The following is a 26,828-nucleotide window of genomic DNA, read 5'->3' on the forward strand; positions in this document are numbered from 1 at the left end:
CTGCAAAGGGCAAGATGGTCAATACTTCTGATTTCATGGGTTGGACAGTCTCTGCCTGGTTTAACCCTACTGTTGTCACATGAAAGCAGTCATTGATCATATGTAAATGGATGGGTGTGGCCTAGTCCCAATACATCTTTATAGACAATGGAGTTTACATTTTATGAGTCAATAAATTTTTCTTTCCATTTCCCCCCAACTGCTTAGAAATACGAAACTATTCTCGCCACCTGGGCTATACAAAAACAGGTAGCAGGTTGGATTTGGCCAGTGGGCCATAATTTGCTAATTCCTAGACTTTTGAAAGCAAAGTCCTGTTTAGATATTATTATGCTGCTAAACTCCATTTTGACTGGTATTATTTAAATAAAATCTAATTAATGTTAGGAACGTGTTGGATGCACTAGTTCCAACGTGTCATTGACAAATAAATCCTTCTAGGGCAGGGACAATATCCCTTTGCATTTTCCCCAACACACCTCAGGGGGTGGTATGCACAACTTAATTAATAATAGCACCCAAAGCAAAAAGCTGATTATGTGTTCCTGGTTGGACAGTCTCTGCCTGGTTTAACCCTACTGTTGTCACATGAAAGCAGTCATAGATCATATGTAAATGGATGGGTGTGGCCTAGTCCCAATACATCTTTATAGACACTGGAATTTACATTTTATGAGTCAATAAAGTTTTCTTTCCATTTTCCCCCAACTGCTTAGAAATAGGAAACTATTCTCGCCACCTGGGCTAGACAAAAACAGGTAGCAGGTCGGATTTGGCCAGTGGGCCTTAATTTGCTAATTCCTAGACTAGACTTTTGAAAGCAAAGTCCTGTTTAGATATTATTATGCTGCTAAACTCCATTTTGACTGGTATTATTTAAATAAAATCTAATTAATGTTAGGAACGTGTTGGATGCACTAGTTCCAACGTGTCATTGACAAATAAATCCTTCTAGGGCAGGGACAATATCCCTTTGCATTTTCCCCAACACACCTCAGGGGGTGGTATGCACAACTTAATTAATAATAGCACCCAAAGCAAAAAGCTGATTATGTGTTCCTTACTGTGCTATGTGCTGTGGGACTCACTCAATCACTTCCTCATTCGAAGAAGCAATGATAAAACCCGCACTAACAGGTTGCCATGATAAGTAAATGACATTGTGTCTGTGATAGTGCTCTGTTAACTGTAATGGTAAAATGTCAGCTGGTATTGTGATCATGGTTTTTAGGTATAAAATATGATGATCTGTGTCACAGGGCGGTGCTTTTGTGGAGAAGAGACATTTGGAAACTAGAGCATAAATGGGTCCTATCCTTGAATCGTCTGCTGTGGGGCTTTGTGACCCTGGACTCAACAAGTTTTACACCTGTATAATGGTGATGAGGTTCTCAACTTGCCTGTAACATGGAGATAAAATGAGAGAAATTTGTAAATGCTATAAACATGTAAAATTTAACACTAAGGGTCTGTGCCAGGAGAGTGTGTGTGTACTATGTTTTAGGACCATCTGATTCCCCTACAGCTATTGGGTCATGGTGTGAATGATTAGGTGTAAAATATTAAACTTACCTCCTTTGGACAATTTTTTTTCAAAATTTAATCTTTGTGGAAACTTTAAGGGTGGGGGGTCTCAAAATTTTCCAGGATGAAGTAGCGTGGAGACTATTTCTTGTCCCAAATTTCCAAGAAAGTAATGTGAGTAAGTAGTATCATTTATAGATAGGTGCAGCCACCTATTTTTTTTCTTTTAACATAAAAGCAATGATGTTACTATTTTTAACCATCCCCTGGCACCCTCCCTTAATATTTTTTCATTATTCTAACCTATGAAGCAGAACGCTTTTTATGAAATATTAAAGACGGTGGCTCATAAAAATTCATCCCAGAGGCACTACGCAGAAGTTATTATGACATTAAAGATGAAATTATTAAAGTTTGTGCTTGGGATTCTGTTAAATGCCAAGCAATAAATGAAAAGTAGAAACACGTGGTCTTCTGATAGACTTACAGAAGTGATGGAGAAGCTACTGAGGGGTTGGGAGGAGGCATCCATAAGACCACATCAACACTAAAATAATATAGGACCTTCCCTCATTACTCTTCATGATCACACTTCATGTTGATGGTACACATAATTCAGTGTCTTTTGGCCATTGTGATAGTCAGACTGCTTTGAAAGAATGCTAACACGAATAAAGATTTGTTTTTCTTAAGCTGGAAGAGACTGGGTTATTTTTAATTGGCAAGATATTTTTCCTTCTTAATAAAGGAGAATGCAGGATTTGTGTACCACATAAAGGTGTAATAGAAAATAAAATACAACTATGTGTTGTATATCTTAATCCTATTACAATGGCTTCTTTTGGGGGAGATAAGATGTCTAAATACTAAAAGTAATCTGGGGTAAAGAAAAAATTGGCTCTGGATAGAACACTGAAATAGAAGTATTTATGGTTGTACAGGAGGATGAAAGGCCAGAGAAGAAATAATCAGAAAAATGGGAAAACAACAAGTAGCTCTCAGAAGCAAAGAAAAGAGTGATAGATTCAGCCAGGTGCTCCACAGATACATGAGCTCACCTGAGCTAGAGGAAGAGCCATTGGATCTGAGGAGGAGACATTTGGAATCTTTGAAGATTAGCAATCCATGCCCTGGCTGGTGTGACTTGGTGGTTAAAGCATCGACCCAAGCACTGAAGAACTTCGGGTTCTTTTCCCGGTCAAGGGCACGCGTACCTGGGTTGCAGGTTAGAGCCCCGTTTGGGAGGCAACCAATAGATGCGTCTTTCTCACATCAATGACTCTCTCTCTCTCTCTCTCTCTTCTCTCCCATCACGCCCTTCCCTCCCTCCTTCCCACCATCTCTCCCTCCCACTCTCTATAAAAATCAATGGAAAAAATATCCTCCAGTGAGGATTAAAAAAATAAAAAGATTGGCAATTTAACTGTGGTGCTATTTTAATAACCATAATTTTTCATGGGATGCTGGTGCTGAAAGATATTTAGTCTAACTCCATTATCTTACGGAGAAGGACATTTGGATGGAGCCAAAGAAATTTCACAGAAGCCAATTCAAACTTGTCAGTATGAGCAAAAGAAAAACAAGTGTTTTTACACTTGGGAGTCAACCAAATTAGCCTGTTTTGCATCATTTGGGAGGAAAAATGTTTCGGGGGCATGAATAAGCCCCTTTTGAAAGCGATGAAGTGATGATCTCTATGACTTATGAAAAAGGCAAAAAGGTGACTGGAAAGCATCCCTGGGAGGAAATACTCTGACAGGTGACTAGGTGTTTTAACTTTTTATTAGAGAAGTTGGAAGTTTAATTTCATTATTGATGAGAACATACTTTTCTCTGCTTTGTTCAGAGGAACACAGAATCAGTTTGTACAAGCATATACAGCAATTCGGTTGGTGTTTGGTGTCCCAGAATCAGTAATCTGATTGGTTCGAGACTACCAGCTTTCCTTGCGCTCCTCTCAGCGTTAGCAGCCAGCCGGCTCAATTCCCAGCGGAACACTTTTCATGCGCTGTCTGCAACACCACTACAGCGGGCTGAAAGACCATGCAGATTAACACTGTAGCAAATTGTTTGGATATTTTAACAGACATAAAAAGGTTATTTCCTGATATGAAATTCTGAAAATCTGCATAAATATTTTTGTGTAAAATTAAATTAGTTATGTATTTTTTTCTGAAACTAGAAGTTAAAGTATCAAGAATGCCCACATAATTCATATACACATATATATAGACTTTTTTGTTATGCTAAAAGTCTTGAGAGTCAAATTATATTCTGTGCCATACATTTATTTAACCAGTATTGATTTGGCGGTAGGTTAACTGTGTCTGTACGGATAACTCTTAACTGGTGCTTGTGTATCATGCAAACATAGTTCTAGTAGTCCTGTTTACTAATCTTGTCATGTGGCAATACTTAGATGATCTGCTCTATAACAGTGTCAATTAGGAGTATAAATACTTTATACATGGTCACATTTGCAAACGTTTGCCAATACCACTTCACAATCTTGAAGGTGGAATAGTGAATTATAAGAGCTGGAATCGGCTGAAACAATTCCTAGAAAGCAATGTCAGGTGTAAACTTTCTTAGATGTGCCTAACAGAGTTTTCCTTTGAGCACTGATGAGCTTTGGCACAGGTATACTGCTCTATTTTTCTAATAACTTCCACAACTTTCACAGGAAATTAGCTTCTTATGGCATGGTAGAGACATGGCACTTACTGATGAGGTAACTTAGATGTAGAAAAATTCCGCAAAATTATTTGTCTAGCCGATCACCACTTCTGCTGATGAATTTGTTGACAGAGTTTTGTTTTTCTCTCTAGTGCATGCAGTTGCAGTTAAATTGCTAATGCACTATTTTTGCTGCAGCTCAAACATGTCCTAATGCATCACGAAACAGAGTTGTTAACACCAGGCTCACTTACTTGTGATGGTATTTTGATAGCGAACATGTTTAAGTTGTATTGTCAATGGTTAAACTCTGCCTTACTGGAATGGTAATTTTGGTGGGTTTGTAGCTACTTTTGGTTGACCAAGGAAATTCAATATGTGAACTAGAAGTATATAAGTCGGTGGTTTCGGGTAACAGCTTGTCTATACATGAAGGGGACAAACACAAAAGACGACTTTCTTCCATGGACTTTGTGTTTAGATGTTTGGGGGTGAGCTTTTGATGTTGTGGGTTTTGCTGCCTCAGTTTGTGTTCTGGAGTTTCATACAACTGTTGCTGGTCTGCGGTCCATCTCGGCTTCCAATTTCACCATCTGCTGCATCTCCTTCGCCTGTAACATCAGAAACATGGCCTTACATGTGGAAATCGTCTCCCGAAGGCATAGACCATCCCTGGCCTCTCTTCTCCTGTAAATCTGATGCTGTGAGTGGTCTATGAACCATCAGCATCAGCATCGCCTGAGATCACCTGAGGAAGGCAGAATCATGGATTCTACCCCAGACCTACTGAGTCGGCATCTGCATCTTAACACATTGCGGACCAGTAGTTTTATTGCTAGCTTTACCCAGTGGCCAGATACGTTTTATTGAATGAGTACAAAAAACGTTTTACATAAATGTTAAAGGCACGCTTTCAAATTAAATACCCATTGCATTTTGAAGTTATTTACTACATGTTCTTACAAGTTAATACCTTTTTAAAGTATGATATTTTGTAACACACTGTGTAATATGAAGTGAGAATTCTCGTGATCTGTCCACAATGTGTTAATAGGATCCCCAGGATATTTTTATATTCATTAAAGCTTGAGAAGAATTAGTCTACACAGTGCCAGGAAAACCATTTGAAAAGAGGCTGAGCCAGTCACTTGTTATTTAGACTATGTTGCGTCCAAATGTTTCTTTGCTTTAGTTTCTACAGATTGACATGTTGCCTTGACTGTGCATAGATTATTCGATCACTTTTATAATAAGTATTGCTTATGCATGATTTATTCACAAATAGCCTGAAATTTAATTAAAAGTCCTTCCCTTGGAATCTAACTGATGGAGAAGTTTAGGTGGGAGGATATTGGTTTGGCTGGAGTATCCTGCAAACAGAATGTTCCAGGAGTATGTAGGGTCCTTGGAATTCTTTTGTCCAAAATCTATCCCTACAACTCTCATTTCTCAGGGATAATTAATTTTTTACCAGTTACCCTAGGAAGTAGGCCATGGTGAGCTCAATCTCATGAATTAAGACTGTCACTAAGAAAACCAGCTGATTTGGGAGGTAGAAAAAAGTCAGATGGGGGCAAGGTTCTGGTGACAAATAATTGATTGGCAATACAAGGAAAAACAATTGGTCCATTTCCATCCATGTATCTTTTGGAGGATTAAAGTTCCCCTCTTCTCTTTTAGTGACACACCACTTTGAAATAAAAGACTTTTAAGAATGGAATCATGGATATATAAAGATATAACTCACAGGAGGATATTTGAAGTTCTTGATGTTACTATTGATGTCTACTTAGATATTTCAAATAAAAGAAAGTCAGTAGGAGGTTTGGTCAACTCTACAGATCATATTAGGAGTATGTAAATGTCCCAAACAAAGTCCTGTATAAAATTAGTTTAACCCATGAGCCATACAGTGATTTTCTATTCATATTTTTATGTTAAAAATTAAAATTTCACTTTGGTGAGGATGACTATAACAACACCAAAGAATTACATTTTTCTGGTTACATTTGGGATGGATGGTTTCCTCTGCCCAGATATTTTTTATGCTTACGGTATAATAATACTCTAATAGAGAAATGAAGAAATGGAGAAAAATATACAAACATGAAACTATGACAAATGGTATTCATAAAAGATGATAGAGAGACATTATCAGTACTAAAAATTAAATATATTTTATATTTAGTAAATAGTAATAAAGGATTTCCTATGCTCCTCCCCCTTTAGCATTTAAAGACAAATTGAACACAGTTGAGAAGGAAGAACCATATGGCATTAAAAGATTATTCCAAGAGCAAAGTTCTCATATGAGCAGGGTGACCATTTATTCCCATTTGCCTGGGACAATCCCAGTTTATTTCTATAGTGCTGGCAATTATGAACAGCACCCCTCTTTTATTCTCAAAATTATCCTGGTTCAAACAATCAATTATTTGGTCACCTTACTTATGAAGGGTGATTAAGGTCTTTGGCAGACTGGATCTAGCAGAAAGCATGACAAGAGTCATTGCAGAATGCCATTATATAATGTTCCTGCACACAGACCATAGCTCTCTGTCATTAAAACCACCGATGAACTTTTAGTGGGGTGCTTTAAAAATTAACTCCAGTCATTGTAGTGTTTGTGAAACATCTGAGTCCATGGCCAGGCTTAGCTGTGGTTGGTCCAAATGATAATGGTTCTTGCTGCCTGGGTATGTCTTCATTACCATGACTCGAGTTTCCCAGTCTGTGATAGGAAATGCTGCTAAAACTCTATCAGAAATAATTCTCTAAAGATTTGGGGCATTTCAGTATGAATATTACATTAGAAATCCAAGCATGAAAGAATCAAGCTTTGATATCCAAACCCTTGAAATATTAATTCGTTTCTGACCAGGATTCCAGGATGCAAATCATAAATGGAATCTACCCCGAGAATGCTGACGTAGTTGAGAAGGAAAGCAACGACTCGCTGATCAGAATTTCAGTCCTACCTTGAGTTTGGGACACTGCGTGACAGGATTTCAAAAGCTGTTTGTACAAAAATAGTCATGTCAAAATTGAGTCATACATACAAAACAAAGAAAATAAATGAATACTGAAGTGAACTTGAGAAATGAATGCAAAAAACCATATACAGAAAAGCAAAAGGCTAAGAATAAAACATGTATACAACCATCAGTGACACTTTTCCCCCAGAGTTGATCTCAACATAAAGAACAAAAAACAAAAAAAACGACCGATGCCTGTTAGCCTGGACTGTGCCTCTCCTCTGTAGCAGTGAGTCGGGAGCTCTCCCTCCAGCGAGATCCCTCACGTCTCCCTGTAAAGTGTTAGGAATGATGACAAAAACCAACTCTTAAAACTTGGGTGTGAAAGGAATGAAGCTGTTAGTGTTTGAAATGGTACATGTCAAGATGGGGATGCGATGCTGTGTGGTTGGGAGGTCTATGGGGAAACTTAAACAGAACTACGGAGTTTTATTAGTAAATGAATGACTGGCTGACCAAGTAGGGAAGGCCTTTAGGTGGCTTTAAAAAGGACATATGAGTTAGGATCCAGAATCAGGACCAAAATATATTAAAACTTGATTGTTTCTGCCAGTGCCCTCCGCATGGGTCTGCCTAACTAAACAGACCCACTCCATGCTTTGCTTTGGGGGAATGGGAGAATTTAAAGGAGCAGGGTCCCAGGGAAGCATTAAGAAACCTGATAGGGAGGTATTATGGGAGAATGTTAAAATGAATCTGTCTTTGGCTTAGAGACAGAAAGGTCTTGGGGTTTAACAATCGTTTGGGAGATTACTAGGAAAGTTTGTGGGGACAAAGTTATCTGGAGACAGGAACTGTTTTCTGCCAGTGAAATGATTAATTGATTACAGAGGGATCTGTCCTACATGGTTCCAGACCTTGTCTTACGAGAGGAAAAAACGAAGTCACTGTTTGTACCTTCCTCACTGTGTCTGTGAGAGTGCTGTAACATACTGACTAACTGAATTGAGGGCAAAAAGTATATACTAGAAAGATCTGATTGACTTTGTTATAGAATAGGCCATGTTTGTATAGCAAGGCTTAACACAGAAATTTAAGTCCAAATTCCATATCTGTCAGATGCATCAATATTTCTTGAATTTCTTTTCATTGAATTTAATTAAATCTCCATCAAACCTCAAGCCTCCTCATGTTCTGCATTTCCCTAAGCTTCAGTGACTCAAAGTATCAGTTGTAGGTGGTAGACATTACTTATGACATATTAAAAGGCATTATATGAATTTTTGGAACAAAAACCACTATCCTCCCAGTATGATCCAATCAACACAGTTACTACTAATCCAATAATTTAATGCCAGAACTCTGGTATGGTTAGAATTATCCATGTCTTAGGATAAAACTCAGTGGTTTTTTTAAATGTACTTTATTTAGCACTGAAACTAAAAAACACTAGGTAATTGTATTCCCTAGCTCTGAAAAACACCATTATTATAGTGATGAGTAATTTTTAGCACATTTACAGTCTTTAGTCAAACTTGTTGCTAAGCAACATAATCATTTCTAAGTCGTTTCTTAATTTAGTTAACTGAAACATAACCGTGCCTTACCTTCATTGTGCCTTCTTCTAAGGCATCTTTATCCCCACCCAGACCCGATTACTAAAGTAGATTCTAATGTTTTGGAAATGGTGGCTTTACCTTTATTCATAGTCCCATTTCCCCAGGGAACATTTCCTGAGAAGTGCTTTAAGAGCAAAAACATAAACCAGGTAATTTGTACCAGAACTTGATGTATCTATGAGTTGGTCAAATGACTTGGACCCATGGGACAATAAACACTGATTGTCCCCCGTGGGGATCTGTGGACTGTTCATGAAAAGAAGCATTTAGCTGAAAAGGAAATGTGAAACATAACTCAGAAGTATGGTCACGAATCAACCATCTATCCCCAAAAGTAAAGAACCTGAAACAAGATGATGAATTTATTTGTTATCCAATTTCAATGTACAATAAAACCAGGTTTTACTTTCTCAAAGGTATATTTTTTAGCGTAATCCTACATAAGGGTTCTTCAATGGGAGTCATTGGCTCTGAAAAAAAAATATACCTTAACTAGAATTGCTTTACTGATGGGAGGAATCAGGAAAGAGCAAGGCAGTGAAAGTAATTTCATCTTTCAAGTTTCTAGACAGAAATGAACTATCTAGAAATAATAACTTCCAAACCAGCTACACCTAAAGAGTAGAGTTTGAACTGAGACAAATTTAAACTGCTATTGAGGGTCCCTTTTGCATTAGAAGCTAGAGGTATTTCTATCAAATTGAAATGAAACTGTGGATGGCTGATGGGCTGGGGCCTGTATGGGATGGATCCCATCTGTACCATGCTTACACATACATGTCTCTAGGTGCTGGGCATATGCCTGATGGCCTAAGTGAACGGTTGGATTTTGGATAACTTTTTATTTACATGTGCTTCTCCATTTAGTGTTTTGCCTTGCTGGAAAAAGCACCAAGACTATGGTAACCACTCAGATCAAGTGGTTTCCAGAGTTGTGGTGGCTCATGCCTTTAGGTCCCACCTGTAAGCCCTAGGGAGGCTTTCTAACTGCATTTTTAGGTGGAGGAAGACAATAGGTGGTTTCTCTCATTTGCTTTTAAACATAACATCACTTGCCTCTAGGTTGCAAATGATAAACATATAAATGAAATTAGAGAAACAATTTGTGACCTCTCCTTTTTCCTCCTCTCAGTAATGTCATTCTGAGAACCCCCATAATCTATTCAAATGATGACTTTTGATTCTTTTTTTTTCCACAGCCACATTCCTCTTCCACTTCAAAAAAGAATGCTTTCTGCTCTAGTTGGATGGGACCAGGAAAATACAGTAAGAGGCACCGCTTTTTTCTAGCCACCTTTCCACGCCACTACCAGACACGGGCATTAGCAGAGTGGTCCCTGTAGGCCGTGTGGTCTGTGCCTTCCAAAGCTGGCTGGCTGCCTAGGTCTTTTTACACTTTTTAGGTGAAATACCTGCTCATTCTGTTTCTCTAGGAATTCTAGGTGTTCAAGCTGGACTTTTTTCAACTGATCCATTTCTTTGGATTGTTTCATTGCGAGCTGCAAAAACAAACAAACAAACAAAAAAACCACACAATTCTGATAAACTGCATTGTTTATAAATGAGAAATGACTTTCAAGTTTACAATTAAAGTGAGAGAGATTATAATTTTTTAAAAAATAGTCTGAAAATGGGGAAAGTTTAGACCCATAATTCTTACTGGGGAAATCTCTCCTGCTAAAATCTGAGAAAATAATATTGCATTTTCTATATAAAGTGGTTCCAAATAATTACCTTAATGATTTTAGAGAATGATCATTTTGAGAATGGTCATTTTAGCTTTCAGGATACAGAGAAGCTAGAATGTTTAATGTACAGAAAAATAAAATTAAGCAAATTAGCTACAAGTCTGATACTTAAGCATGAGTTATTTATAGTTTTTTAGGGAAGAATGCCAAGACAATTATAAAATACTTACTCTCTTTCTTTCTTCCAGAAACTTTTTAGTGTTGCTGCTGTTTAACTCCCTGACTCGCCTAAAAGTAATAGGTACAAATAACAGTTGGTATGACATCGACTGGGATTAAGTAAGAAAGAGTTATATTCCATTTAATTGTCTGGGTAGAATCATCACTTTCTTTTCCTGATTTTTATTGTGAAATTTTGAAACATGAAATGAACAGAGCAAAATATAAAAACAAAATGCATACCCATCACTCAGATTAGTCAATATTAATGTTCTGTCATGTTTGCCTCATATTTCTAAAGAAAATAGTGTGACAGATATCATCAGAGCCCCCTTTGTGTTCTTTCTGATTCCCTTTCATTCCTTCCTCTCTCTCCACACATAACCACTTTGCTGATGTTGTTATGGACCATTTCCAACAAGCTCCCAGGTGCCGCCGCCGCCGCCAGTGTATATTATTTTGCATATTTCCAATTTACCTAAATGGTAACACATCTGGTTTCTCTGTATAATTTATCTCTTAGCTTTGTTTTAGAGACACGGCTGTTTCAAGCTCTTCCATTATTTTCATCTGCTATGTGGATATTTCTCATTTATGAATAGACTACAATATTTCCATTTTGCCATTAATAAATAGTAGGTTCTTTCCAAACAATGAAGCTACAATGATCTGGTGCATCGGGCCATCAGATCTGTTGACCGAGGAAGTGAACGAAGTGTAAGGCACATCTTGTGCATGCAGCAAAGGCTTCCCTAGATACTCAGACTTGCAAGTTGGAAGGGTATGAACAACTTCTTCTTTCAAAGCAGCGGCCCCAATGTGCACTCCCATCCATACCGTCTGGGGGCTACTCTTCTCCATGTCTTCACCCACGGGTGGTCCCATCACACATTTGCTTTTCTGTCAGTTTGTTGGTTTTGTGAAATGGCATCATGCTGCTGCTTTCACCTGCAGCTCTCTGATTACCAGTGAGGTGGAGTGCTCTTCACGACTGAACAGACCTAGAACTGACTGAATTTCTGTAATAGCTGGAGGTCGATTCGGGTTTTCTTCTTTTCCAGTCAGTTTTGATAGTTCTATTTTTTCTAGGCACTTGTCCATTTCATCTGTTTTCAGATTCATTGGCAGTATTATTTATAGTACTTGTTTTTCAAAACTATTGATTATATCTGCAGCTATTTACCCTTTTTATTCTAATGTTACTAATCTGTGCTTTCACTCTATTCCTCTTGCTGGAGATTTATTGACTTAATGATTTTTTTCCAAATAACAAGCTTTTGCTTTGCAGATACTATCTATAGCCTCTTAATCTCTATTTTAATACTTCCTGCTTTTTAATTTATTATTTCTTCCCATCAGAATTTTTGGGTTCATTCTGTTTTTATAATTTTATATCCTCTTTATTTGAGTGTCTAGTTCAATAATTTTCATTTTTTTAAAAAAAATTATATATCTAGGCTATAATTTTCACTCTAAATATTAATTTTGCTACCTCCTTTTTTTTGTGGTGAGAACGTTTAAGACCTACTCCCTTAGCAACTTTCAAGTATATAATTCAGTACTGTTAACTACAGTCACCATGCTAGACATAGGTCCCCAGAACGTATTCACCTTATAACTGGAAGCTTTTACTCTTTTAACCCACATCTCCCCATTTCCCCCACTCCTCAGCCCCTGGCAACCACCATTCTACTGCTAATGAGTTTGGCATTTTTTAGATTCCACATGTAAATGAGATCATAGAGTATTTGTCTTTCTCTGTCTGCCTTATTTCACTTAACATTATATCCTCAAGGTCTACCCATGCTGTTGCAAATTTGCAGGATTTCCATCTTTACACACACACACACACACACACACACACACACACACACACACGTTGATGGACACTTAGGTTGTTTCTATGTCTTGGCTACTGAGAATAAGGCTATAAAGAACATAAAGGCCCAGATATCTCCTTCCAGATAGTGGTTTCATTTCCTTTGTATATATAACCAGAAGTGGGGCTGCTGGATCATATGGTAGTTCTATTTTTCATTTTTTTGAGGAACCTCCAAACTCTTTTCCATAGTGGCTGGCTGTGCAGTTGACATTCCTACCAAGGGTACACAGTTCACTTTGCTCCACATCCTTGCCAATACTTACTTGATTTATTGATGACAGCCATTCTAATAGGTGAGGTGATATTTCATTGTGGTTTTCATTTGTATCTCCCTGATGATTAGTGATACTTAGCACCTTTTCATGTACCTGCTGATCATTTGTATGTCTTCTTTGGAAAATTATCTTAGGTCCTCTGTCCATTTTTAATTGAATTATTATTATTTTGCCATTGAGTTGCATGAGTTCCTTATATATTTTGGATAATAACACCTTACTGGATATATGGTTTACAAGTATTTTCTCCCATTATGTAGGGCTTCATTTTTGTGATTGTTTCTTTTGCTGTGCACATTAGCTTCCTTTTGCACATTAATAAATTGTCTTTCCATTGTCATTCAGTTATAAATATTGTGTAATTTCTGTTGAAATGTCTCCTTTAACCCAAGAATAAAAGTTGTTTTCAGCTTCTATATGTCTTTCTTAGCTCTCTGACTATAAATTTTTAATTTTAATTCTTAGTTCTTTATATATCCACTTTATTAAGCTACTAAAAATTAAAATTACAAATTCATAATCAGAGAGCTAAGGAAGACATGTAGAAGATAACCAGTTGGCATAGAAAAATGGTTCTAGCAAAAACCAGCCATTTCCAGGTGTTTTAGAACTATCTAGATACAAAGTTATAATAAATAAGTATATTAAGTCAGAATTAGAATATTAAATAAAAAACTTTGCTAATTAGGTTACCAGTAACTCAGAATGTAAGATAATTTAAGAACTGGGATTTAAGTGCTATTAATTCCCTCTTTGGGTAACATGGCTGCAGGCACACTACACATTGTAGGTTTGGTTCCAGACCACAGCAATAAAGTGAGGATCACAATAGAGCAAGTCGTAATCTTTTTTGGTGGAGGGCCTTGCCTTCAATTTTTAAAACATGCAAAATCTGTGAAGCAAAATAAAGTGAAGCATGGTGTGCTGATGTCTTAACACAGCAGTACAAAGGCCAGACACCCTTGGCTCAAAGAGATGAAACCATGTTGCAAAATAACTCTAGAGCCTGGGATCGGGCTGAAGAGGTATTCTAGTGGAGAGCATATCCCTGCTCAGCCCCATGCCTGGCCCCTTCCTGCTTCCCCCACTCCCCTTCTCTGAAGATCCCTTCCTCTGTATATCACAGGCATCCAAATTCCTGTCTTGGTCTCTGTTTCTAGAAAACCCAACCTCAGACAAGGACTTAGGGGGCTTTTTGAGATGATCTTTGTTGTCAATGACAGTGTGAATAAATCAAAGGAAGACGACAGTCCCCTTACATGCTGCTATTCAGAACCGACCCACCCAGAATGGGCTTGCACCTGAGCAGGTGAGATGCTAGCAGGAGGGCCCACTGGAACATGGGAAGGATATTTTGCCATGTTTTATAAATGAGCACACATATATTGAATGTAAACTGATTTTACTGGTGGTAGTAAACAATCAGAAGGTGACTGTTCTGTAGTAGTAATACATCTTCATAGCAGTTATAATAGCAGAAGTCTTAGCCAAAACTCACAAGGGTTTTAATATCTCAGATGTGCATATGTGTGTGCAGGCACACATAAATGTTAAGCCTATGCTATATTCCCGCCGACAGCATTCTCACTTACCTTTCCCGTTCTGCTTTGTTCTTGATAGATTTGTCTTGGCTGATGGCTTTGCTATTTTCCATAGAAATCTTAGCCTGGTGTGCTCTCATTTCCTTGCTTTCCCTATGTATTAAAAATAAACAAATAGGGAGGGAGAGAATGGGGGTTAGTGTTTAATGGCTACGGAGGTTCAGTGGGAGAAGATGAAAACGTTCTGGAGATGGATGGTGGTGATGGTGGCACCACAGTGTGAATGCACTTAATGCTACACACTTAAGACTGGTTAAAATGGTAGGTTTTCTGTTATACGACTTTAACTAAAATAGAAAAACTTAAAAACAAACAAAAATATTCCACATGTAACCAGGACTAGGTTCACTCTTTTTTCTTCATTATTGAGCTCTTGGAGTTGTTTTATATCACATGAAAAGGGGTGAAGGAGCTCCAATTCGTGATCACACTTCTCCCTGAGGACAGTGGGACACCTTTATTGTAAAATGGTTAGGGTACAGAACATTAACCCACAGGCCCTTATTTAGTTGCCTCAAATGAGGATTGGAAACTATGGCAAAAATACTTCATGCTCTTATGGCCGTATCTACCCCTCCAAAATAAGATGGGGAATTTCATATAACTTATACATTTAGCATTTTTAAAGTTTCTTGATTGATTTGTTTGTATAACGTTTCTCTCTCCTCCTCTTTCATGTGTATCAACAGGCCCTAACTGTGGCATGGGGTGGGCACTGAGAGAGAAGCAAGCACGCTGCAACAGAGCTGTGATTACAAGAAGTAACTGGCATAAATGTTATTGGTGTGTGTATGTGTGTGTGTGTTGGGGTGAAGGGGTCTAGCTTATCATTTGCAGGTAGTTTACATGTAATATTCAATTTGCTGAAGCATGGAGAGACCAAATTAAACTGATCCTTCATTGCTGTTTTGTGATTAGGACTATCTTTCTAAAACTCACAGAAGTCCTAATCACAAGAAGTAACTGGCATAAATGTTCTTGGTGTGTGTATGTGTGTGTGTGTGTGGGGGGGGTGGGCAGGGAAGGGGTCTAGCTTACCATTTGCAGGTAGTTTACATGGAATATTCAATTTGCTGAAGCATGGAGAGACCAAAATAAACTGATCCTTCATTGCTGTTTCGTAATTAGGACTATCTTTCTAAAACTCACAGAAGTCCTAATAATGCAACAGGAGGGACTCTCCACCATCAGCCACAGAGAGATCAGTCCCAGTCTCTCTAGGGGCTTCACTGGTTGGTCTTTACCTCCTTCTCTTTCTTCTCTTTCTCAGAGACTCCACGTCACTTCCAAAGGCCACTTTGGAGGCGGCAGTGCTCTTCTGGGCTGGATGCTCTTTGTCCTGTCACACTGTTTACTATGGATCACACACTACTTGTCATTTGACTTAGATTCTCATGTGAGTGTTCATATCATAACCCGTGTAAGCCCTTGGATGGCAGAGGCCATTTCTTAGAGTTCATCTTGCTCACATCAGTCCTATGATATGACATACATGAAAGCTCCACAGTACAAGTCAGGTTGATTTTGCCTACTACCTCAACTCACACGTGCAAAATCCGTGTTCTTTAAACACTAGGAGCTCATGTTGGAGATGGCTAGCTCTCCTACCTGTCGTGGGACAGTTTCAGCTGCTGGGTTTGCTGTTCGTGGGCGTTGATCAGGAGCTTCCTCAGCAGCTCACACTGCTGGCTGAGGTGCAGGTCCCGGATTTCCTGCTCCTCGGCACTGTGGGTGTTGATCATTTCTGACCACTCCTTTGTGTGCTGCGCCACAATCTCTTTGACCTATGTAGGAAAGAGGGGATGGAGCCACCTGGAATTCTCAGATTTCAGGTATGAACAGCAAGCACAATAGGATTCATGCATTTTAGATCCCTCCCACCAGTTTACTTGGTGAGTCAGTGGATACCTATGACCTGCAAAAAATAGGTACCAATCAATGGGAATTAGGACGTCATTGCTTATTTTTAAAAAATCAATCACTTTGGCCCTAACTACTTAACGATGACCCATTATTTCACTGCCTAACTTTGCCTATGCTGCTTTACCAGGCCTGTCAGAATCCCCTTCATCACCTCGTGCTTTTCCAGGTTCATGCCACCAGGCCACAGGTCTGAAATGAGGGGGCGGGTTCTCTTATTCCTGGATCATGACTTACTGTGTCAACCCTGCATCAATGCTCTTTGTAATGTGTTTTACAGCTCCCCTCATCAAGAGCCAGAGTCCATTTCCCCACCTCCTTGAATCTGGCTGACCTTGTCACGTGCTTTAGTCCTGAGCCAGTAGCAAATGTGATGCAAGCAGGGGCTTGAAAAGTGCTCTCTCTGGAACCCCAAGGCTGCCCTGTGACAGAACCTGTGCTCCCTGCTGGAAGGTGAGAGGCCATATAAGAAAAAGCAAGCAGCAGGTCACCTCGTGCTTTTCCAGGTTCACTCCACCAGCCACAGGTCTGAAATAAGGGGGCGGGTTCTCTTATTCCTCGATCATGACGTGCTGTGTCAACTCTGCATCAATGCTCTTTGCAATGTGTTTTACAGCTCCCCTCATCAAGAGCCACAGTCCATTTCCCCTCCTTCTTGAATCTGGCTGACCTTGTCACGTGCTTTAGTCCTGAGCCAGTAGCAAATGTGATGCAAGCAGAGACTTGAAAAGTGCTCTATTGGCTGACCTTGTCACGTGCTTTAGTCCTGAGCCAGTAGCAAATGTGATGCAAGCAGGGGCTTGAAAAGTGCTCTCTCTGGAACCCCAAGGCTGCCCTGTGACAGAACCTGTGCTCCCTGCTGGAAGGTGAGAGGCCATATAAGAAAAAGCAAGCAGCAGCCAGCTCACCAGCAGGTCTCTGAGGGAGGCCACCAATCCAGCTCGCTATAGACACATGAGCCGAAATCAGTAGAAAAACCATCCAGTTGAGTATGGCAGTAAAAGCTAACTGGTAGTGGCCAAGGTTTCTACTTTCCTATTTATGCAAAGATTCTAAAAATCCTGGCATGTTGTACAGGCATTAATTCTCAGACATTCCAGTTAAGGAGAATAAGAGAGAATGGGGAACAACTCTCAAAGACACACAGTTTACTGCTTCTATAGAATTCATGGCAGAACAGACACAGAATACACAGCAGCAGAGAGAACTTCAGCTCCACCCATGTGGCTGGCTGTGTGTACATCAGGGTCACTGGGCTGGAGACTTGAAAAGTGCTCTATCTGGAAGTGCTCTACGAGGCTGCCCTGTGACTGAGCCTGTGCTCCCTGCTGGAAGGTGAGAGGTCATGTAGGTAAAAGCAAGCAGCAGCCAGCTCACCAGCAGGTCTCTGAGGGAGGCCACCAATCCAGCTCGCTATAGACACATGAGCCGAAATCAGTAGAAAAACCATCCAGTTGAGTATGGCAACAAAAGCTAACTGGTTAGTGGCCAAAGTTTCTACTTTCCTATTTAAGCAAAGAATCTAAAAATCGTGGCATATTGTACAGGCATTAATTCTCAGACACTCCAGTTAAGGGGAATAAGAGAGACTGGGGAACAACTCTCAAAGACACACAGTTTACTGCTCTATAGAGTTCATGGCAGAACAGACACAGAATACACAGCAGCACAGAGAACTTCAGCTCCACCCGTGTGGCTGGCTGTGTGTACATCAGGGTCACTGGGCTGGATGACAGAACCAAATGCAGACATGGAGGCTGGCTGGTTTGACCAAGTGCTATTGTTGGGAGCTTTCTTTAAGGTTTTCTGTTTGTTTGTTTTTATTAACCATTATCACTGGATTAATTATTTATGTTCTTGACTGGAACTTAGCATTCGCTTTTCCAAATATCCACAAATTTAATTAAGGTCTCCCAAACTCATATTTTCTTGTGTCGTTGAAGAAATATGGGTAATTAGGCTTATCTCTTGGAATATAAACTATTGATTTTTTCTTATCACAAACTTCCACAGCAAAGTTAGGATGGAGTATCAGAGTTACTCAATCCCTTAGTGAAATGGTTTTCTGTCATACGTTTATTGTTATTTCCATAGGGAAGCATATTCTGTATTTTATACAGTATTTCCTTTTAGTGTAAGGTTTTTTGCTTGTTTCTGTTTTTATTAACCATTATCACTGGATTAGTTATTTATGTTCTTGACTGGAACTTAGCATTCACTTCTCCAAATATCCACAAATTTAATTAAGGTCTCCCAAACTCATGTTTTCTTGTGTCTTTGAGGAAATACGGGTAATTAGGCTTATCTCTTGGAATATAAACTATTGATTTTTTTCTTATCACAAACTTCCACAGCAAAGTTAGACTGGAGTATCAGAGTTACTCAACCCCTTAGTGAAATGGTTTTCTGTCATATGTTTATTGTTACTTCCATAGGGAAGCATATTCTGTATTTTATACAGTATTTCCTTTTAGTGTATTCATTTATTGTTTAGCTTGATGCCTGAGCCAGAAAACAAACCTTGTTAGCATATTTCTACAGATGAAGGAAAAGAGGTCCCATGAAATGGCTTTTCTCTTACCCAGTAAATCTGGGGCCTGGACCCTTTCTAGTCCCAGGATAATGTTATTTCTGATTTACGCTATATACCTTGAAAAAAATCACAAAGTATCTTCTGCAAGTTGCTGCTGTAAAAATAGGCATTTTCTTACCTTAGATTTGTGATCTGATGTCAATGTCTGAATTTTAATTTCTGTTTCTTTTTTCATTTCAAGACAATTACTTCCCCTGAAAATGGAAAATCACAAATGCGTGCCAGACGTTAGATATTTTCCCATTCCCATGGGCCTTTGCTACAAAGCTTGCTGATGAAGCCAGTTTGTTCATCAGATATGGGCTGCCATGGCTCATTGGGCAACATCAATTTTTCTCGTAATAGATGCATACCTTACACAATTCTATATCGTGATTACTCAATTCAACCACTACACAAAGAGACACTTCAGACCGAACAATTATGTCATTGTTAAGGGTCTGTGGTCAGAGTTTCCATTTTGGTTCCTGCTTTTCTTTGAGCTATTTTTCATTTATTCAATAAAATATTATTTGGGATAAAAACTGGGAAATAGGCCCTCAGCTTTTGAAGTGAATTGTTAATTCTGTCATTTTGGTTGTAAAGCCAGATTTCTGTCTTTGACACATGCCAGTAAGGGAGAAAATAACATTTCTTGGCATATTAGGGTGATTTGTGCTTCTTATTCTATTGTGATCAGAAAATATATACCAGGAAATTGCCCAGCAACCATTACTGTTTATTTTAGTGATTATTTTTCCCTCTGAAATATCCATATCATTGCTGAAACCAGAACATGTTCTGACTTTCTGTCTTCAGCATAGATGCTCTGCAGCCTAAGTCAGAAAGTGGCATTGTATTATTCACTGAGTGTGTCTCTGGGAGAAGCATTATTCTAAAAATGCTAGGTATCTCATCAAATCTATTATTTCTTAAAGGCCGGGACTGAGTATGTTTCTCCTCTCGTCTGTTATTCAGTAAGCTTGCAGCATTAGATAAACATTCCCCTGACTTAATCCTGGAGACAAAATCTTTCATAGTAAATGCAATGATCGGTTTCATTCAAGTTTTCTCTGTGACACAAGGTAAACATTCTTGAAATCTTAAAAATCAAAAACTGCACTTTTGAGTGCATCAACCTTATTCTTTATTTTCTGACTATGCAAAATTATTTCTGTAGGTTCAAATCTTCTCAGCTTTATCTTCTCCTTCCTTTCCCCCCCATTCACCTCCAAGATACTTGAGTGGAAAACACATGAGAGACACAGTTATTCTGTCATTAACCAGCAGCTGTAGAACTCGAACAAAGCTCCTCTTTCCTACTTTAATTATTCCTCTCAGCTGTACGAGTCTCTTATTTTCCAGGAATATTTTTTTAAAATATATTTTTATTGATATCAGAGGAAGCAGGAGAGAGAGATAGAAACATCAATGATAAGAATCACTGATCAGCTGCCTCTTGCATGCCCCCTCCTGGGGATTGAGCCTACAGCCTGGGCATGTGGCCTGAAAGGGAATCAAACCATGACTTCCTGGTTCATGGGTTGACGCTCAACCACTGAGCAACATCGGTCGAGCCAGGAATAATTTTTAATGATGGAAACAGAGCTAGGACAAAGTTCCTCCTTGGCCTAAATAGGCCGCTAAACTATGGAAAAGACAACATATAAAAAGGCAAAGGCTTCTAGAAGGAAATAAACATTATTACCCCTTCTTCTTCATTGCCTTCTCTAGGATTTTCTCATGGGTTGACTTCTCTTTGTCATACTGTGCCACAATTTTGTCAACTTGCGTGCAGTGTAGCTTCTGCATGGTGCTGTGCTCCTGAACAAGAAGGGTTGGCAGTTACTAGTTGGACTCAGTGCAGCTGATACACTGTACCCCATGTGTTGCTGACATCATTTTCACCAGCTTTCCCAGAGAATAGGTTTGGAAATTAAGGAGTGATTGAGTCTGGGAACTGGAAGAACTTCCAATGTCCCATGCAACATATAGCAGTCTTTTGTACAGGCGTATCCACAACAAGGACGTCTCTAGCCTCAGTCGAATGAACATGCCCACCTCAAAAGACAGCTCTGCCCACCACTGGGCAGCACGAACCATCCCAAAGTCCTTTCTTCTGCACATTTATGTCTCCACAGAATTTCCACCCGTTCATCTTCGTTCTGCTATCTGAGATAGTCTATTGTCCCTTTCCTACATTGGTCCTCAAATACCCAAGTTCAGTTGCCACATTTATTTTTTTTTAATTATTATTCATTAAAGTATAGTTAACATACAATATTATGTTAGTTTTGGATATACAATAGAGTGATTTGACATTTATATACTTTATGAAATTACTACCATGATAAGTCTAGTAACTATGTGTCACCATAAAAGTTATTACAATATTATTGACTATTTCAGGAGCCATATTTCTTCTCATTTATACGCTAAATATAACTATTCATCATTTGATATGGCACATTTGGGAAGGTCTTAAAAATTATCATTACACATGAGAATTGGCAACGTAATTTGTTTTTTGTGTTTTTTAAATCCTATATAATAAAAGGCTAATATGCAAATAGACCCAACAGCGGAATGACCAGTCACTATGACATGCACTGACCACCTGGAGGCAGCCGTTCAATGCAGGAGCTGCCCCCTGGTGGTCAGTGTGCTCCCACAGGGGAAGCGCCGCTCAGCCAGAAGCTGGGCTCACAGATGGGGAGCACAGTAGCAGTGGCAGGAGCCTCTCTTGCCTCCATGGCAATGCTAATGATCCCTCGGGGGATGTCTGCCTGTTGGCTTAGGCCTGCTCCCCAGGGAGTGAACTGCCCCCGAGGGCTCCCGGACTGCGAGAGGGTGTAGGCCGGGCTGAGGGACCTCCCCACCACAGTGCATGAATGTCGTGCACCAGGCCTCTAGTAAAATAAATAAAAAAGAAATGCCTACTAGCGATACAATAGGCTGGAACATCACTGATTGGCTGCCTCCTGTATACTCCACACTGGGGATTGAGCCTGCAACCCAGGCATTTGCCATGACCAGGAATTGAACCATGACTTCCTGGTTCATAGGTCAACGCTCAGCCACTAGGCATGCCGGCTGGGACTTAGTTGTGACTGTCAGCTGATTTCAAATCTCTTTTCACCAGCATTCTTGAGGATGACAATGTCCAGGAGCTCTGATCTTCAGCCTTACAGATATTTAGCCTATTTCCCATCTGCTTCATTCAATCACTGAAATTGAGTTTGCAACACTTTGAAAATAAGTATTGCTCTATAAACATTCTTTCCTTCTCATAATTTTCCCACAGCCAGTGACTTATCTGAAATCAGATTTCCTTAGTTGCTCATCCCCCCAAACCTAGAGGAAATCAGTACAATAAGTAATATCCAACTCTAAAATGATACTTGGTATTATACGCTAGTCTTACTCTTGAGAAACTTAGAGAAATAAAATGGTATTTGAGACTGAAATGGATAGATGTTGTTCAGGCTTTATAACCATGCTCACAGTCATGTTTCCTTTTGCTTATTTTTTAAGTGAGTGACTTAATTAAATATATAATCTTATTCCTAAGGTAGGCTTCACTTAAAGCAAAACTAATTTATGAACATCTCTAAAAGTTCTGATAAAATATAAAGGTGGAAGGGATTTTTAACTTTACCAAGACTTCCTTAATTTCCCAGCCCTATTAGTAAATTAATGCAAAACTTGATCTACCATTTGTTTATGCATGTATTCTTCAGAAATGCATTGGTACATAAGGTCCTTGCATTTTTGTCTGATGGATAAACACCTTTGGAAGAAGTCATGGAGAGAATGGTGCTGGATGGGGGAAAGCTCTCAGAACAGGTATTGGCAATGGAGACAATCTAGGTAGTTCAAGGGGATGTTATCTTGCTGTGGATTCGGGGGGGTCAAGGAGTTACATGTAATGGTGTCTTGCTTAATTTGTTGTTGGAACAGCAAATAAATCTAGCCATATTATCAATGTGTGTGCACTGATATGTTATACATACATTTCACTTAGGGTTTCCTGCAACATGGCATTGGGTTAAGGATTTGGGTTCTTAAGTCGCAAATCCTGGGACAAGTCACCTACCCTCTCAGTCTGTTCATCTTTTAACTGGGACAGTGATACCTATTTCATAGGGTTGTTAGGATTAAAAGTAAATATAATATTGCCCAGCTGGTGTGGCTCAGAGGTTGAGCATCTAGCAAATGGTTGATAGACTGCAAAAAGGGCCACATTTATTTCCCCTCTGTATCCATCCCCCTTTGAAATGTGACCTTGTGACTCTTACTGTCAAGAGACAGAGTCAAATTCCTTGAATCTGGGCCAGCCTATGACTTGCATTAGCCAGGTGGACTAATGAGGTGGACTTCCTGGTGTGCCAGTTCTGAGTTGCAGCCTCAAGAAACCCTGTCAGCTTCTGCTTGGTCTCTAGGGACCCCTGCCCCTGTGGACAAGCCTGGACTCCCTGCTAGAAGATGAGAGACCACAGAACATTGAGGAAGGAGCTCAGCAGAGATCTTCCTAAGTCAGCCAGCCCTCCGTCCCAAATCGGCCCACCACCAGCCGAACTGGCAGTAACGGCTGATGCACAAGTGAACCCAGCTGATACCAGGAGACTCATCCCGCTGATCCAGCCCAAACTGGTGACCCACAAAATTGTGAGCTAAATTAATGGTTGTTGTTTTAAGTCGATATTCACATATATCTTTCACCTTAGAAGTTGCTTCAGATAGATAAGATGGTGGAAAATGTTAGGAAGTATTACAGACTGAAAAATTACTGAAAGTCTATAGACAGGAAAGTCTAATTATTTGAAAATAATTATTTGCAAAGCCCCATGGACAATTCAAGTGGATGAAAAGCACTTTAGTTTTAACAACATTAACTAGTTGTGTTACTCTGGACAAAGGACTCACCTCTCTGAATTTCATTTTATTCATGTCTAAAATGCAGATAGTATTATGGGATAATATGAGGATTTGAGAATATATGTAAAATGTGTGACACAAAAGTGGCATTAAATAGATGTTAATGTTGTTAGTAGTAGTAGTTTTCTATAAAAAATTACAGAATTCAGAGTTCATAAATTACTCTGCCAAAGCAAGCTGAATAAGAGGAAAGCCTCTGTTAATTTAATGTGGGAGAAGCTTACAAGTGTATGATAAGCTTATAATCATACACTTGTAACTTGAACTTCTGCAGTACACGCAGATATGAAAAACAACCCATGGAGTGCATACCCTGCTCCGAAATGCTTCTGAAAAGTGTTCTAAAAAGCAACGAACTATGCTCATTTTACTGTGGCAATTTAGCTCTGTAACTTTAAAGCCTTCCTCCAAAGAATGCACACTAAACTGTTTTAAAAAGTCCACTTGGGTGGGATTTAGGCACTTAAAATCTTCCTTTAGGTTTTGTTTTATATTAATGTGGAACTCCCAGAAGCTCAAGGTTGTCTTGTGCAAACCCCCACCCCCCAAAAAAACTAAAAAAACACTCTTATCTGGTTTGCTGGTTATTAAATAATATGAATATTTCCCTGACAACAGCGTGAAGAAACTGAAAGGAATGACACACAATGACATATGAGGTGGAGAAAAGAGCCACTAAAGCCACCTCTAAATTATTTCACAGAAAAATAATTTTTCAACTGTTATAGACTAAATATTTATGCTCCCCCCCTCAAGTCCAGATGTTGAATCCTTAAACCTCAATGGGACAGAATTTGGAGATAGGGGGTGATTAGGCCATGAGGGTGGAGCCCCCATGAATGGGATTAGTGCCCTTATAAGAAGAGACAGGAGAGAGAGGACAGCCCACTCCACCACATGAGGACCCAACAGGAGATCATCTGAAAACAGAAAGGGGACTCTCATCAGATACTGAATCTGCTGCACCTTGATATTGGACTTCCAGCCTCCAGGACTGTGAGCAATAAATTTTTGTGGTCTGAGCCACCTGGTCTGTGGTAGCTTATTACAGCAGCCCAAGCTCAGACATCATCTTTGCCACTTTTCTGACTAAGCAGATAGGTCTGAGTCTGTTTAAACTTAAAGGTTTAGACAAGAAATCAGCAGACAACTCTGTTCAGTATTATGTAGGTCAAGTTCTAAAGAATTAAGAAACATCCTTCCTTAGTAGCCAGTATATTGACATTGTCTAAACTGGAAATTTTCATAACATCACATGTGTGCCACTCCATTTGCTTCAATGAGGGGAACTTATTTACTTACTAAAGCATCTAATATCTTACAGAATAATGCAGTTCTAGACTCAGATGATTTGGGTTCAAATACTGGCTCTGCTCCTCCCTAACTCTGGGACATTAGTTCAATTGCTTAATCTCTCTAATCCTTAATTTCCTCATGTATAAAATGGGGACTTAAATAGAAATTTACCTTATAGGGTAGAGAGTAATAAATAGATAATACATGTGAAGTGCTGAGCATAGCATCTGGAAAATACTGAGCATGCGAGAATTCTAGCTGCCATTACTGCCGTTATGGTTATTATCAGTCACAGTATGTTTTCTGGTCATGCCTCAAAGAAATAATCAATGAGGATGAGGCCAAACACTTTGTTTCCAAATAGCCCAAAAGCCATTGAAATGCCTGCCTCAACGACAGAGATCCAATTTAAATGGATAGAAAAATTCTCTGAATGATGCCTTGCCATATGGGTACTAACTGCATTCCTAATAATTAAGGCCATTCAGGTTGCATTCTCTCTTATTTCCTTTTCTCTTTCCTTTCCCTATTCTAGGTTGTTGTCAATGACCAACACAGCTAAAATCACCACTTTAAATAGCTTTGTCTCCAACAGTCCCAAACTCAATAAAAATCTGTAGCAAGTGGGGATGCAGGGCTAGTTTAAAAGATCTCAGAGGTCCTTTTAAGAAATTAAGTTTCTCTTGCTCTCACTGCCTTTATTGGAAGAGGCGGACATTATCCTCCCAGCAACAACAGTTGTGATGGGCCCTACCAGGAAAGGGGGTATTCCGCTTTCTACCTTTCTCTGTGGGCAGAGACTGGAGAGCAGGAAGGTGCTATGAAGTTTTTCAACTCAGGCGAGAATTACTCAAGCCACCTCTTGCTGCTCTCTTCAACTTGCAACTCGCTCTTATAATTTCTATCATTGTCAAAAGACCTCTTTGCACGGATAGAAAGGAAAAAGAACTATATTTCAGAAGTAGGCCACCTTACAGAGTTTACAAAATAGGGGGAACGTGAGAAGAGCTCCCTCTCTAGGGCTCTTGGTGAGAAGTTGAGAGCCTGTCAGCATCTCCCTTCATGCTCTGTTTCTGCAAACTATTTGCCAGCGACCCAGGAAATTTTGGTACCTAGAGTTAAGATTGTGAGCTGGTCTTCAATAGTTAGGCTATGGCCCACTAGTTTAGATAAAGTCATTTTATGAAACAATTTTTAAATGGGTGAAGCTCTGCGATGCCTTTGAAATAACTGTCAGAAAGATAGGTTCCAAATCAGTGACAACAGATCCCAAAGGGATTCTATGTTTTAATTTCATTTCTGACCAGTTAAAACACACATATGCTGTCTAGTTGGCTGGTAGTAGTTTCTAAGCAGTGTTCTTGGCTGTGAAGAATTCATTGTTCCATAACACAAAAAAAGTGGCTTTAGGGTTTCATCAGAGAGCTAACAGAAAAAACCCAAACAGGCAAACAAAACTACCCCAAAATATGTATGTACACACAAACTGTACCTTTGCATGCTTCTTCTTTAAAGAATTTAGCTCCTTCTGCTGTTTCTTTAAATGCTTCAAGTAAGCCTGTGACAGAAATAAAGAGGGTCCAAAGTATGTTTCTGTAGCCACAATGATTACATTGGTGAGAAACGAAGATATACTGGTTTCA

The 26,828-nt window shown here is 39.3% G+C and overlaps 1 protein-coding gene across 1 annotated transcript in view; it reads right to left on the reverse strand.

Moving 5' to 3' along the window:
- Nucleotides 1-3,288: 3,288 nt before the first annotated feature.
- PLCB4 (phospholipase C, beta 4) overlaps nucleotides 3,289-26,828 on the reverse strand; it is a 290,061-nt gene continuing 266,521 nt past the window's right edge. Inside the window, 9 exon segments of the mRNA XM_014546473.1 lie at nucleotides 3,289-4,811; nucleotides 7,179-7,215; nucleotides 10,207-10,293; nucleotides 10,713-10,770; nucleotides 14,451-14,552; nucleotides 16,068-16,243; nucleotides 19,091-19,166; nucleotides 20,660-20,775; nucleotides 26,678-26,743. Coding sequence (XP_014401959.1) covers nucleotides 4,723-4,811; nucleotides 7,179-7,215; nucleotides 10,207-10,293; nucleotides 10,713-10,770; nucleotides 14,451-14,552; nucleotides 16,068-16,243; nucleotides 19,091-19,166; nucleotides 20,660-20,775; nucleotides 26,678-26,743 — 807 coding nt within the window. The 3' untranslated portion in view covers nucleotides 3,289-4,722.

Source organism: Myotis brandtii, unplaced genomic scaffold (assembly GCF_000412655.1).
Source record: "Myotis brandtii unplaced genomic scaffold, ASM41265v1 scaffold45, whole genome shotgun sequence".
Classification (NCBI taxonomy): Eukaryota; Metazoa; Chordata; class Mammalia; order Chiroptera; family Vespertilionidae; genus Myotis; species Myotis brandtii.